The 15,636-nt window shown below is 41.8% G+C and overlaps 1 protein-coding gene across 1 annotated transcript in view; it reads left to right on the top strand.

Annotated features, from left to right (window-relative positions):
- HECW2 (HECT, C2 and WW domain containing E3 ubiquitin protein ligase 2) overlaps window positions 1–14,443 on the top strand; it is a 336,744-nt gene extending 322,301 nt beyond the window's left edge. Inside the window, exons 28-31 of the mRNA XM_040358472.1 lie at window positions 3,878–3,992; window positions 7,632–7,717; window positions 10,061–10,173; window positions 14,012–14,443. Coding sequence (XP_040214406.1) covers window positions 3,878–3,992; window positions 7,632–7,717; window positions 10,061–10,173; window positions 14,012–14,123 — 426 coding nt within the window. The 3' untranslated portion in view covers window positions 14,124–14,443. The remainder of the gene's footprint in view (window positions 1–3,877; window positions 3,993–7,631; window positions 7,718–10,060; window positions 10,174–14,011) is intronic.
- The last annotated feature ends 1,193 nt before the right edge of the window (window positions 14,444–15,636 follow it).

The raw sequence follows: 15,636 nt of genomic DNA, 5'->3' as shown, positions 1-15,636 counted from the left end.
CATGCCCAGCCCCTCCCAGTAATTTATCCACCCGGTCCACCACATGCCGAACCCTGACACCAGGGAGACAGCAAACCATTCGGTTGAAGCGATCCTGGCGACAAATTATTCTATCAGTCCTTCTGATTATAGAATCCCCTATTACCACCAACTGTCTAGGCCTACCTGCACTCCCCTCCCCACCTCTACTAGATGGGTTGCTCTCCCGGCTGTTAGGGGTAGCAGTAACATCTAGGGCTGCCACCTCTGTGTTTACCACCTCCACATCATCACCCAACTTGGCAAATTTGTTTTGATGCACAAATACAGGACTGGCCTTCCCTTTCTTCACGCCCCTTCCACTCCCTCTAACTGCATTAACCCATCTCCCTATCTGATAATCCTGACTTGCCCCTCCACCCTCCACATCAACCTTACTGACCACTTGCTCAGCGAGCAGAGGACCCCTTTCAAGGTTGTCATTTCTACCCAGTGTTGCAACTTGCTCCTCAAGATCTCTAATACGAACTTCCAGAAGGGCAACCTGCTCACATCTGTCACAGCGGTATCCATCTTGGAGCTGTTGCACCAATTTTGCATACATGTGACACGCTGTGCACTGAGCAAAACCTTCAACCCTGCTAGCACTCATTTCCCAGTTACAATATAATTACTTGTATGAAGATTAAGATGATCAGAAATTCCACACCAGATCTCAGCAAGGAGCCAGCTCTTATGGAGTTTTTACAGACACTTATATACTCACCTGTTAACAATTAGACACTCCCCTGTTAACAATTAAACACTCCCCTTAATTGGCAGAAAGGAAAAAAAGAAAAAAAAAGCTGTTTAAAAAGTGTCAGAGAAAAAAAGACAAACAATTGAACACTTGCAGCAGAAACAGTTAAAAGCAGCTAAAAGCAAATCCTGGTTTTTAACTCTTCCACTTGTATTCAAAAAATTCCACTTCTGATCAGAAATTCCACACCAGATCTCAGCAAGGAGCAAGGATGCCTTATTAATCTCTGTATCTATAAGCATTGTGAAGAGAAAAACAGATCACTATGGTGTTTATGCGTATGATTGGGAGGTGCATGCTGGGTAGCCAGCAGCACCATATCCCAGAAGAATATACCAGTGGGATTGGGCTGCCCACACTCAGGATGAAGATGCGCTCGGTCGGGACTGCTAAGTAATAACATTTAAAAAACCTACATTAGATACTAATGCCGCTTGCTATGGGTTATGATGTGAACAACATTGGGGTGCTTTTCAAGGAAAGAAAAACACTGGAACTCCGCTTTAATAATATGTAAATAGTTTAATGTCCATAGTCTATGTAGTGAGCACAGGTGCACTTTAAATAGGAACTTTTTTGTTGCTATATACATTTGTTTTACTTTCAGGTTTGCTGCAGAAATAAGTAATAAAGACATACACTCAGCCACCTTCGGGCATTCAGCATGAATCTAGGCATACAAAGGGAAGGAATGTGTGTGTTTTTTGAATGTGAGTTTAATTTTGCATTTAGGTATCTTTATGCACACATGTGAAGACACTTTCTGATCGGCTTTGGGAGTTCCCTTCACTAATTGGGTCTCACTTGCGGATGGTCAATGTCAATCACATGTCTTGGGTTAGAATCATATATATATTTAAAGTGTGTTCTTTTTTTATGCTAGCCATGATTAAGCACTGATTTGGAGTGTGAAACGCATAGGCTGTTATTCCTGTTCTCTGCTTGTTTTGTAGTGCATTTTTTAAATTTTTTATATTAAGGACAACCTTATGTTTTTTTGGAGTGCGGCTGTCCATCCTTTTGTTCTTCTATCAAATGAATCTAGGCATGTTTTTGCAGATGCTGCATTCAGCCACCCGATGAATGGCTGTACATAGCTCTATGCAGGCACAATATGGTACTTGCATCAACCAGTGCATGTGTACAGACAGTCTGTGTTCAGGATTTTAAAACTATATGCAGGTTTTTACGCAAGCTGTAGGTAGCACCTGCAGGAACATCCTCCCAAACTTTACGCTGCATGGCTACAGGCAGCTGTCTGCATAAGCCATTAAAGTTACATTGCAGTTAACTGCATGTGATAGTTGCAGCTAACCACGGTGTAAGAGCTCATGCACACTGTATCTCAAAGAAGCGGCTCCTACAGGCTTTTGAGCTTTTTTGAGCTCTAATTTTTTTCTGCCTGGAAAATCCCCTCCATTTTAGCCAATGTGTCTATGCACGCTATGATATTTTCAAGAGTTTACAGGCATATGCTCTTACAGGAACTCCCCCACCAAACTCATGTTTTTAAGAGGAGCTTTTAAGCAGAAAAGCATTAAAGTGTGAAAAAGCACACAAATGCCCCAATAAACTGAGGAGAGGGTTTGTGAAAAAAAAACTGCTTATGCTCAAAAAAGCTCATTAAAAATGTGCAAAAGAGCGCAAAAAAAGCATTACAGCTTTACAGCTGTAAAAACTTCTGACGCTCCTAAACGCGGCTTAATGCTGGATAAGTCTCTTCAAGCTTTTTTTTTTATTATTATTTCAAAATCAATGGTTCCCTAGGAGAGCCCATTGATTTGAATAGAATAATGATCTGACTTGCGGTGTGGCTTGTGTGCTGAGAATCTTGCGCACCCCACCCCAAAGCACCTTATTCCCATGTTAATCAGGACAAGGGCCTCTTCCCGACGACCCTGGCCAGTGGTTGTCAGGGTGCTTATCAGAATCTGGAAGCCCCCTACCCATTCACCCCAAAAAAATTGTCAAGAAAATGATGGGGTGGTGGCGTCACACGGGGCGGGGCCTCCAGATGACATCACAGTCATATATAGTCATGATCCGACTTGTGGTGTGACTTCTATTTAAATCAATGGGTTCTTATAGGGAACCATTGATAGAAAAATGCTGCGAAAAGCTAGTGCGGCTAAACGGGCATTAACGCCAATGCAAAAAGCTACTAAAAGCAAGTTTTTACCGCTGCTTTTTCCTGGCGTTGGTAGTGGCTTCATAGCTCGTTTTTTTCTAACTCCCTGTGGGCATGAGGCCTGAAAGTTTTTTTTACATTTTATCAAGCACTGATGCTGTAATCCAGTTATTACCGCCAACCAATCTGCCAACCAGGGTCTGGCATTGACACCCAAGACAGAAAGGGGGTTATTTACGAAAGGCAGATCCACTTTGCACTACAAGTGCACTCACTGTAGATCTGAGGGGGACATGCAAGAAAAATAAAAAACAGCATTTTTCCTTGCACATGATTGGATGATAAAATCAGCAGAGCTTCGCCTAATTTCAGAGCTTCCCCTCAGATATACAGCGACTGCACTTCCAAGTGCACTTGTAGTGCAGAGTGGATTTCCCTTTAGTAAATCAACCCCAAAGTCTATTATTGCATGGATGGTTCAACTTCATTTAAAAAAAATAGTTTATGTACTTTTACAGATAATTTATTAGTTGAAAATATAATATGGCTGAATACATATTTGCAGTCTGTCAGGGGTTATGTCTTATGTAGTTCTCCTATTAAAAGAGAGAAGGATAAAAAAATAAGACTTTGTTATCTGTATTCTGGGAGCTTTCATCCACTTTAGCTATGTGAATCTGTGTTACTTTAAACACCAAATCATATACTGAGGGGTTTTAAAAAAAAAAAACTTTTTTTTTATACACAAAATTGGAAAATTGAAGCGCTTATTGCTAACTAAAAAATGCACTCTTTTAGTAATTCAACCCTCATGAACAGATGTGCGGTATATATATATATATATATATATATCTTAAGAAATCCAGGGTTTCACAGTCTGTTGGCAAAAGGGCTAAAGGAGTCGCTGTAGAATGCCATCCAGCTCCCAGGTACTTTCTTCACCCCTTACTTAGTCTGTTTTTTCTTTTCAGGTGGTAGACGCTCGTCTGGTATCTGTATTTGATGCAAGGGAGCTTGAGCTGGTTATTGCAGGAACAGCAGAGATTGATTTAGGAGACTGGAGAAATAATACAGAGTACAGAGGAGGTAAATGCTTTTTTCATTTAAAGGAACTCTTCCTATTGGTGATATTTATTAAATTAATTAAAGAAAGTGGTTCTAAAGTCTAACAAATTTTCTGCATTAAGGGAAAAAATAAAATAATTCCCTGCTATTTTTCCTACCCACTCCGGTCCCTAAATGCTTGCCTGTCACCTCTCACTGCTGCAGTGCTGTCCTGGCTGCAGCACCACTCTTCTCAATTCCTGGTCTCAAAGGAGAAAACTATAAAGCTCTGTGTCTATAGATGCACACAGCCCAGATCAGGAGCACTCAGAGGAAGAAGTTGTGAGTGCCAGCAGGGGACTGCCAAATAAGAGTTAAAGGGGTTGTAAACCCTTGTGTTTTTTCACCTTAATGCATCCTATGCATTAAGGTGAAAAAACACCTTGCAGTGACCGACCCCCTAGCCCCTCCCCTAGTTTTACTTACCTGAGCCCCGAATTTCCCTCAGCGGGGACGCGCTCTTGATTGGATAGATTGATAGCAGCGTAGCCATTGGCTCCCACTGCTGTCAATCAAATCCAATGACGTGGGGGCGGGGCAGAGTCGGGCATTTGTGCCTGTGGACACAAATGCTGGACTTGGGAGCGTGCCCGCATGGTAACCCCCCCAGGAGAGCGCTTATCCTAGGGGGGTTATCTAATGTAGGGAGGAGCTGCGAGAGCCATCGGGGGACCCCAGAAAAGGACGATTTGGGCCACTCTGTGCAAAACAAACTGCACAGTGGAGGTAAGTATGATATGTTTGTTATTTAAAAAAAAAAAAAAAAACGATCCTTTACAATCACTTTAAGGAACCTCTCTGTGCAATATCGTTGCAAAGAGTGGGTAAGTATAACCTATTTTCCATTTGGGAAAAAAATTAAAATAGACCTTTAACCACTTAAGGACCTTGCCTGTTTTCAGATTTGGTGTTTACAAGATTAAAACTGTTTTGTTTTTTTTTGCTAGAAAATTACTTAAAACCCCCAAACATTATATATATATTTTTTTCTAACACCCTAGAGAATAAAATGGCGGTCATTGCACTACTTTTTATCACACCGTATTTGCGCAGCGGTCTTACAAGCAAATTTTTTGGGGAATTTTTTTTCTTTTTTGAATTAAAAAATAAAACAACGCCTCCTTGATTTCTTGTTATGTTGTCTTTATCTGCACCCTTCCACTTATGGGAGACTGTGAGTTATGTATGTACTAACTTTATTTGATCAATAAAATTGTTATTGTAAAAAAAAAAAAAAAAAAATAAGACAACAGTAAAGTTAGCCCAATTTTTTTTACATTGTGAAAGATAATGTTACGCCGAGTAAAATGATACCAACATGTCACGCTTCAAAATTGCGCCCGCTCGTGGAATGGCGTCAAACTTTTAACCTTAAAAATTTCCATAGGCGACATTTAAAAAATTCTATAGGTTGCATTTTTTGGGTTACAGAGAAGGTTTAGGGCTAGAATTATTGCTCTTGCTCTAATGATCGCGGTGATACCTCACTTGTGTGTTTTGAACACCGTTTTCATATGCTGGCGCTGCTTTTTTTTTGTTTTCTTATTTATTTTATTATTTTTTAAATGGGTCACTTTTATTCCTATTACAAGGAATGTAAACATCCCTTGTAATAGAAAAAAGCATGACAGGTCCTCTTAAATATGAGATCTGGGGTCAAAAAGACCTCACATCTCATATTTAGACTAAAATGCAAAAAAAAAATAAAAAAATTGTCATTTGAAAAAATGACAACAAGAAAATGTCACTTTAAGAAGCATGGGCAGAAGTGACGTTTTTACGTTGCTTCCGCCCTGCTATGCTATGGAGACGGATGTGGGCCATCTTGCCCTTATCCCAGCCGAGCAGGGGACAGGACCCGATCGCCTCCGCCGCTGTCGACGGCTCCGGTAAGCTGCGGAGAGCGGCGAAAGGGGGGGGCCCTCTCCCGCCGCCGATAACGTTGATCTCGAGGCGAAACCACCGTTATCGTTTACAGGACCGCTCACTGAAAAGATGGATATCTTGGTTGTGGCAGCAGCTGCTGCCGTTACCGAGATATCCATCTTTAAAGTACCTACATATATGTACATGAGCCAGTCCTTAAAGGGGTTTTCCACCCATTTTTTAAGTTTATTAAAAGTCAGCAGCTACAAAAAGTGTAGCTGCTGGCTTTTAATAAACTGACACTTACCTGCTCCCGCGTTCCAGCGACGCGCCGGCCGGGGGTCCGCTCCTCTCCCCCCCTCCCCGGCCGGCGTCTTCATTGTCACTGTGGGCACCCGGCCGTGACAGCTTTCGGCTTCACGGCCGGGCACCCACTGCGCATGCGCGCGCTGCCCGGCGCTGCGCTGTTTAATTGGACAGGCGATCGCCTGGGACCTGTCACGTGTCCCAGGCGATCGCCTACAGGGAGGGGCTGCCAAAAGGCGATATGACGTATCGCCTTTGCAGCCCCTCGGCGGAAGGAGGAAGTGGGACAGGAAGTCCCCTTCTCCTGAAGCCCCCACTCCCCCCCCCCAAAAAAAATTACATGCCAAATGTGGCATGTAAGGGGGAGAGGAGTGGGTTAAGAGGAAGTTCCATTTTTGGGTGGAACTCCTCTTTAAGTGGTTAATATCACTTTAAAGCGGAGGTTCATCCGTACAATATACTTTTTTTCCTTAGCTTCATGTTCGTTTTGTCTAGGGGAATCGGCTAGTTGTTTTAAAATATGAGCTGTACTTACGGTTTACGCGATGCATCTTCTCCGTCGCTTCCGGGTATGGGCTGCGGGACTGGGCGTTCCTTCTTGATTGACAGTCTTCCGAGAGGCTTCCGACGGTCGCATCCATCGCGTCACGATTTTCCGAAAGAAGCCGAACGTCGGTGCGCAGGCGCAGTATAGAGCCGCACCGATGTTCGGCTTCTTTCGGCTACTAGTGACGCGATGGATGCGACCGTCAGAAGCCTCTCGGAAGACTGTCAATCAAGAAGGAAGGCCCGCTCCCGAAGACCCATACCCGAATCAGCATTTTCAGAGAGAAACATTGCAGCAAGGTCAAGTAAGATATTAAAGCTTACAGATCTCTCTCCTTTCATCATTGTTGACAGATTTATGCCTCGTACATACGATCGGAATTTCCGATGGAAGAAGTCAGACGGAATTTTTTCATCAGATATTCCGACCGTGTGTATGCCCCATCGGACTTTTTCCGTCGGAAATTCAGACGGAGTAAGAAAGAGAAAATGTTCTCTTTTTTTTCCGACGGAAAGAATTTCTATCGGAAATTCTGTTCGTCTGTATGGAACTCCGATGGAGGAAAAAACATGCATGCTCGAAAATACTTCGACACATGCTCGGAAGTATTGAACTTCATTTTTCTAGGCTCGCCGTTTTGTTGTACATCACGTGTTTTTGACGGTCGGAATTTGGTGTGTCCGTGTGTATGCAAGACAGCTTGAACGGAATTCCATCGGAAAAACCTGTGTGAGTTTATTCCGACGGAAACTCTGATCGTGTGTACAGGGCATTGGGTATAAAATGGGCACAATAGTGAGTATCTAGTTTTACATAAGGTAGACTTTGTGTTCAATTGAAAACTGACTGATCAGACAGACAACAGCAAATTGATTTTCTTGTCATGTTCTAATTCTTCTCAGGCTACCATGACAATCACATTGTCATCAGATGGTTTTGGGCTGCTGTTGAAAGGTTTAACAATGAGCAGCGTCTCCGTTTGTTACAGGTAAGTACATTAACAGTGTCATCTTGCTATTTCTGCCTTCTGTGTATGGTAAATTATATTCTTTAGTATTGATCCAATTCTTTCTATGCATACACTGTATATTATAGTGAGATGGGTTACCTACCTATGGAATACTTGCAAACACAGATCTCTCAGTTTCACAAGTCACTTACCCACTCATGCTTTACACCGGTCCCTGCAATGAGAAGGTTTTGAAGTGAAGTGCTTTCTCCCTGCAAGCTGTAGTGGGGTTGCTGTTTTTTCCCCGAGTTAATTAGCAACTGGCAATATAACAGGAACCAATGGTGGAGTGATCTCCTTCCGGATAGTGCTTATATAGTTGAAGCTGTGACCTCATCCACAGGAAGCATGGAACATGGAGCATGCAAAGTCCTACTGAGCAGCAGTTCTTTCCACTGACACACGTTCACCGTTCTTCCCACTGACACAGGGTCACTGTTCTTTCCACTGACACAGGGTCACTGTTCTTCCCACTGATACAGGTTCACTGTTCCTCCTACTGATACAGGTTCATCCTTCTTCCCACTGACACCGGTTCATCCTTCTTCCCACTGACACCGGTTCATCCTTCTTCCCACTGACACCGGTTCATCCTTCTTCCCACTGACACCGGTTCACTGTTCTTCCCACTGACACCGGTTCATCCTTCTTCCCACTGACACCGGTTCATCCTTCTTCCCACTGACACAGGGGCACCCTTCTTCCCACTGACACAGGGGCACCCTTCTTCCCACTGACACAGGGGCACCCTTCTTCCCACTGACACAGGGGCACCCTTCTTCCCACTGACACAGGTGCACCGTTCTTCCCACTGACACAGGTGCACCTTTCTTCCCACTGACACAGGGGCACCGTTCTTCCCACTGACACAGGGGCACCGTTCTTCCCACTGACACAGGTGCACCTTTCTTCCCACTGACACAGGGGCACCGTTCTTCCCACTGACACAGGGGCACCGTTCTTCCCACTGACACAGGTGCACCGTTCGTCCCACTGACACAGGGGCACCGTTCGTCCCACTGACACAGGGGCACCGTTCTTCCCACTGACACAGGGGCACCGTTCTTCCCACTGACACAGGGGCACTATTTCTTCCAATGACACAGAGACATTTATTCCCTTCCACTATCACATTTATTACTCCCACTGACCAGTGAAACAGGGGCTTTTAATATGACCACTGACAGTGGAATTTTTTACTCTTATTGAACCTCAACGCATTTTTTTTACTGACTCCTGCTACAAGAACATTTTTTATTCCCTCTGAAGCCTTGGCATGTTTATTCTATTAACACTAATGCAAGGGAATTTTTATTTACTCCCACTGACCTTGGATTCCAGGGCATATTTGTTTTCTACTCCTACTTGCTACAGTCCAGCTCACAAACACAATGTGATGGACAATCAATCAATTTGTTGTCACATTCATTAGGATGACATGGCAGATGTGTGTGTATTTATACATACACACACAGGGCCAGATTCACATAGGGAGCGCGTATTTGTGAGCAGGCGTAACGTATCCTATTTACGCTACACCTCTGCAACTTTGACAGGCAAGTGCAGTATTCACAAAGCAAAGTTGCAGCGGCGTAGCGTAAATAGGCCGGCGTAAGCCCGCCTAATTCAAATATGGAACATGTGGGCGTGTTTTATGTTAATTTCTTGTGACCCCACGTAAATTACGCTTTTTACAAACGGCGCATGCGCTGTCCGTGAAAGTATCCCAGTGTGCATGCTCCAAATTAACCCGCAAAAAGCCAATGCTTTTGACGTGAACGTAAATGACGCACAGCCCTATTCGCGAACGACTTACGGAAACTACGTAATCGACGGAAAATTTGACGCTGGCCCGACGTCCATACTTAACATTGGCTGCGCCTCATATAGCAGGGGTAACTTTACACCGGAAAAAGCCTAACGTAAACGGCGTATCTGTACTGCGACGGCCGGGCGTACGTTCGTGAATTGGCGTATCTAGCTGATTTACATATTCTAGGCGTAAATCAGCATACACGCCCCTAGCGGCCAGCGTAAATATGCAGTTAAGATAGGACGGCGTAGGCGACTTACGCTGGTCGTATCTTAGCAAAATCCTGGCGTATCTGATTCATTGAATCAGGCGCCAAGATACGACGCCTCAGACTCAGAGATACGACGGCGTATCTGGAGATACGCCGTCGTATCTCCTAGGTGAATCTGGCCCACAGTATATAGATATGGTAAATTAATCCTATGCTTTATGTACAGTCGTTATCTATGGTAATTTGTATATATCTTTGTTTAAGCAAGTTATAATTTGAAATTTCTTTGTTTTGGTAGTTTGTTACAGGTACTTCCAGTATCCCATATGAAGGTTTTGCCTCCCTCAGAGGCAGCAATGGGCCAAGACGTTTCTGTGTGGAGAAGTGGGGAAAAATCACAGCTCTTCCAAGGTATTAAAACAAGATGACTGCATAAGATTATACTTAGAATCTGATTATGTGTATAGGGCCTTCAGCATTCGGAGGGTAAATAGTGGAGACAACTTTATAGGAAGCTCAAATTTGGTTCTCGAGTTCTCGACTTTTTAGCAAGCTGATAATATTTATCATTTAAAAAAAACTTTGGCTATAATAATACTGCTCATGCAATTAACCTTGCTCTTTGGTTTAACATCTAAAAAAACAAAAAACAAACATTTAATGGCCCTTAACCTTCCTGGCGGTGTTCCCGAGTCTGACTCGGGGTTAGATTTTCCTGCTACGATCGGTAACCCCGAGTCAGACTCGGGCTTGCCTCGCTAGATCCACAGGCAAAGTTACTTACCTTGTCCCTGGATCCAGCGATGCCACCGCGCTGTGTGAGCGAGCGGGACCTCGCTCGATTCACATAGTGCCTCCGTGTGACGCCGATCTCCGTTCCCTGCGACGTTACGACGCACGGGGACGGAGAACGGCGCCAAATTCAAAAACGTAAACAAACACATTACATACAGTATACTGTAATCTTATAGATTACAGTACTGTATGTAAAAAAAAACACACCCCCCCTGTCCCTAGTGGTCTGTCCTGTGTCATGCATGTCATTTTATATAATAAAAACCTTTTTTTCTCCCTGCAAACTGTAGATTGTCCATAGCAACCAAAAGTGTCCCTTTATGTCAAAAATAGTTTTAGATCAGCTAAAAAACAGCGATAATAAATTATAATCACTTGCAGAATTGTGCGATAGCGATTTGTGGGGAAATTCGTCATAAAAAAAAAAAAATAATGACAGCAACAATTCTGCAACTGAGCAAATTTCAGTGATTTTGAGTTGATTACATTATTGAATAATTTTTATTATAATTATATTATTATTTGTTATAATTATTTATAATTATTTATTATATTATAATTTATAATTTTGTTTTTAAAAAAATGTCATACCCGGGATGCCTATTAGAATCTTGTTTGGTCAGATTTAAGTGAGTTATTTCTAAAAATTACAGACCTACAATATAAAACGCCAAATTTCCTTGCAAATAATGGTACCGCTTTCAGCATGTTTTTTTGGAAAGAATCATACCGCCAGGGAGGTTAAAGGGGTTGTAAAGGTTTGTTTTTATTTTCTAAATAGGTTACTTTAAGCTAGTGCATTGTTGGTTCACTTACCTTTTCCTTCAATTTCCCGTGTTTTTTTTCTTTGTCTGAATTTCTCACTTCCTATTCCTCCTCAGTAAGCTGTTCTAGCTGACTAACCCCCATGGATGATGGGGACAAGCTTACTGAGGAGGAACAGGAAGTGAGAAATTCAGACAAAGAAAAAAACATTTTAGAAGGGAAATTGAAGGAAAAGGTAAGTGAACCAACAATGCACTAGCTTAAAGGAACCTATTTAGAAAATAAAAAACAAACCTTTACAACTCCTTTAATGGTATGTTAATTCTAGATATGTTACATGCATGTATTGAGGATATCATCAAAATAATTAATGTATGCTAATAAACAATATAAACAATATAACGTCTGTAAAATGCATCTTGCATCAACCCCATGTCAAATACACTGACAGTAAATTTTATCATCATACATCAAGGGACAAAGAGCATTTTCATATCCATTAAGATAGGGTTTTGCTGCCATCTTCAGGTGATTGGACACTGACAAAAAAAGGCAGGAAATTCCCTTCTTGGCAAAACCATTAGGCAAGGCTTTTACTTTTTTTGCTAGTGTCGTAGGTGATGGCCCTATGCAGTCTCTGCATGAAAAATTATCTAGCTTCTCACCAGTTCCACCTGGGTTTAGGAAACTAGCTTTTTCCTGTGGCTTATCTACGCTCATTGGAATGTACCTGGACCCCACTCTGGACATGTTGGATGGCCTGTAACATTGCTGATGAGAACAGGAACCTGCAGAATCCTTTGTCATCTGCAGCTGAACAGTTGAGTCCATGAAGGCCCTTGTGGCCGGCTGTGATAGTTGAGGATTGGACTACCTTTTGGGGATCCTATGGCAGACTGGTGAGTTCCCTTGTGTAACCACTGCAGTCGCTGCTGGTTCCCCCCTTCTGGGGTGGAAAAGGAATTTTGTTGCCCAAAATTATTATTTTTCTTTTACAGTGTGTAAGTGATTTTTTGCAACTATACAGCCTCCTGTGCACCAAAAGTAGGAGACTCAGGACTGACTAGGCACATGCCCAGTGTGGCCATTGGTGTTACGAGTGGAACATAGCGCTCTGGCAACAACCATCATGGATCCTAATGTGGGAGTGGAATTGTGGGATCTTGAGGCACTACTTTTCCAAGCAGGTCAGAAATTTCAGTGGGACTACATGTTGTAGCAGTGCCTTGTGGAACTACAAATTGCTGCAGAGCTTTCCTTGTGGGACTAAAGGACACAGCGGACCGATTGCTGGTGAGACTACAGTTTGCAAGAAGCATCCACACTAAGGGCCAGATCCACAAAAGGGATACGCAGGCGTATCTACTGATATGCCGCCGTATCCCTGTTTCTATCTATGTGGCTGATTCATAGAATCAGTTACGCATAGATATTCCTAAGATCCGGCAGGTGTAATAGTTTTACACTGTCGGATCTTAGGATGCAGTACCGCGGCCGCCGCTGGTGGCATTTCTCGTCAAAATTCTGCGTCAGGTATGCAAATTAGCACTTACGGAGATCCACGAAGCTTTTTCCCTAAGCTCCCTAGCTTTTTCCGTAAGTGTTAGTTTGCCGTCGCAAAATTAGGGCTGCTTTTACAAAGTGTAAACTTAGTACACCATGTAAAAGTATACCCTTCTATCCCGTGTCGCTGTCATTTTTTTTTTTTCCCGCCGCAACTCTTTTTTTTTCTTTTACACTCGTTGCGATTCTCAAAACTCGGCGCAACGTAAATCCGTGCAAAGCACGTCGGGAAAATAGCGTCTGGAGCATGCGCAGTACGTCCGGCGCGGGAGCGCGCCTAATTTAAATGGGACTCGCCCCATTAGATTGGGCACGCCTTGCGCCGGACAGATTTAAGTTACACCGCTGCAAATTTCTAGGTAAGTGCTTTGTGGATCGGGCACTTAGGTAGAAATTTTGTGGCGGTGTAACTTAAATAGGAACATTTAAGTTAAGCCCGTTGGCTGTGGATCTGGCCCTGAGACTGTTTGCTAAACATTCCTTGGTGTGTGCCTTTGTGCAAGGCGTCAAACATATTATTGCACCGGTCAGGGTTCTGTTGTTTTAATGGGACTTCAACTTGGCACTTTCTGTATTGCAAAAATCATAGTTAGAACCCATCCAGTTATTCTTCTGGTTGCCATTACTTTGGCTTGCAGATTGTCTCCAAGTGCTGCCACTCCCTCTTTTAGTCCTGCCATGCAGGGAAGCACATGGGGCTGATATTAATTCAAATTCAGGTATTTACCTTAGCTGCATTTAAAAAATAAATTTTGAACGGCATTAAATGGTGTTTTTAATAGCTGCCTAGCGCTCAACTTTAATAAAAAAGATAAAAAAATATGTCAGAGCTTTCTGTATAAGTCCATGGGAATGCAAAAGCACAGGGGCAGGTCAAATTCAGATTAACTGTTACCTACAATGAATGCTGAATGACCTTAAGAGTGTCTCAAGCTGATATCAAACATGTGACACTGGCCCTTAATGTCGTGGATAGTGCAGAACTTGAATTTATATGGATTTACTTTTTTAACTTGCTAGTTGGACAATTGTTCTACAAGCGATTATTTATCACCAGCAGTATAACTCATATGTATGTCTGCCATTTCTGTAGCACAATTTGAAATTACATTGTTTTATTTTTCAGGGCCCACACATGTTTCAACCGACTAGATCTTCCACCATATCCTTCATTTTCTATGCTTTATGAGAAGATGTTAACTGCAGTTGAGGAAACAAGTACATTTGGCCTTGAGTAATTCCATCTATTTATGACTTTCTGAAGCACCTTTATCAAGAGGAAGGTTTGCATAGCTGGCATAACTACTCCAACTCTTCAAGTTCAACTTTGGAAAACAGACTGTTTCAGTTATGATCTGCCAAATTCAGCAAACCTAAGACTCTAGTATGTCACTGTTCCTGCACAAGTCTGAAGAATACATTTTGTACAACATGAATGAAAGGAAAAATATCTCGCAATGAACAATATAATTTTACAATATAACATACTGTATTTATTGGCGTATAACACTTACTTTTTTACTCTGAAAATAGAGGATAAACTGTGCCTGCGTGTTATACGCAGGGGGCTGTGGAAAGGTTTTTTCCTGAAACTTCCCTCTTAAAGTTAGGGTGCGTGTTATACGCCTGTGCGTGTTATACGACTGTGCGTGTTATACGCCGATAAATATGGTACTTTCTTCTGTTGTTACATCTGTAATCCTTAATGGGACAAAACAGATAAACTGCACTAAGTGGAAGTGACAGATATACACATTATAATGCATTCCAGTTTTGCAGGTAATGTTAAGATGCTTGCATGCTATGCATCTTAATTTTAGTTACACTAGCCAAGAGCAAACATACCAAGTCAGATTTACTAAACGTGTGTCAATTGTGATGCATGTTTAAATCTGCAAACTCTTTCAATGCAGCTATCAGCAGTTATAACTGATGTGACACATGCAAAAAAAAAACCCTGCACATTTTCTGTATCAATGTATATTTCCCAGGAGGCACAGGAATGTGTTTGCTTTCTTCACTTATAATGTATGTTAATGTTACTGTTTTTATCACATACTTTGTCAGAACCACAAATACTAAATGTTATTTTAAAATATTTATCTTATTTATTATTTGCATCTCTTGATGCATTAAATCATGTGCTTTAAAAAAATGTAATGCTGACACTGTTAATTATATTTTCTGATTCGTAAATTATTTTGCACATTCATAGGAATCTTGAATGTGATCCTTTATACTGTACAGCTTAACACTACGTTTGATTTTTCTATTGGATGCAACCCTGTTTTAAAGCAAATATTCATTCAGTTATTGAAGAAAAAAAAAAAAAAACATTATTGTTGATTTATTTGAATTATTTTGTAGAACTTTTTCTCAAGAGTCTTTTTTTCTACAAAAAAGGTATTATACATATTTTTTGGACCATCATATGACAATAATTAAAGTCATAAAAATATGTTTGATTACCATCTTTATTAAATAAACAACCTATGTATGATTTTGAGACATGCTCCCTATAAAAAGCATATTGCAGTGTACAAAGTTTTGTATGCTGTGGTCAGGTTATGTAAACTAACAACACATCATTGGAGGCCAGAAAGGTACCCGAGGTATAAAACTTATTAGCGCTGATTTGTATGGAAATTCTGACGCCATTAGGAAGAAGATGTGTCGTGCTGCCATGAGTGAAATTTTGAGCAGGAATTTAACAATTTTTTTGTACGAAGTTGACAGTTTTACATATCATCT

The sequence above is a fragment of the Rana temporaria genome, chromosome 6, assembly GCF_905171775.1.
Source record: "Rana temporaria chromosome 6, aRanTem1.1, whole genome shotgun sequence".
NCBI classification, from domain to species: Eukaryota; Metazoa; Chordata; class Amphibia; order Anura; family Ranidae; genus Rana; species Rana temporaria.
This window is presented reverse-complemented; position numbering and strand designations above follow the sequence as displayed.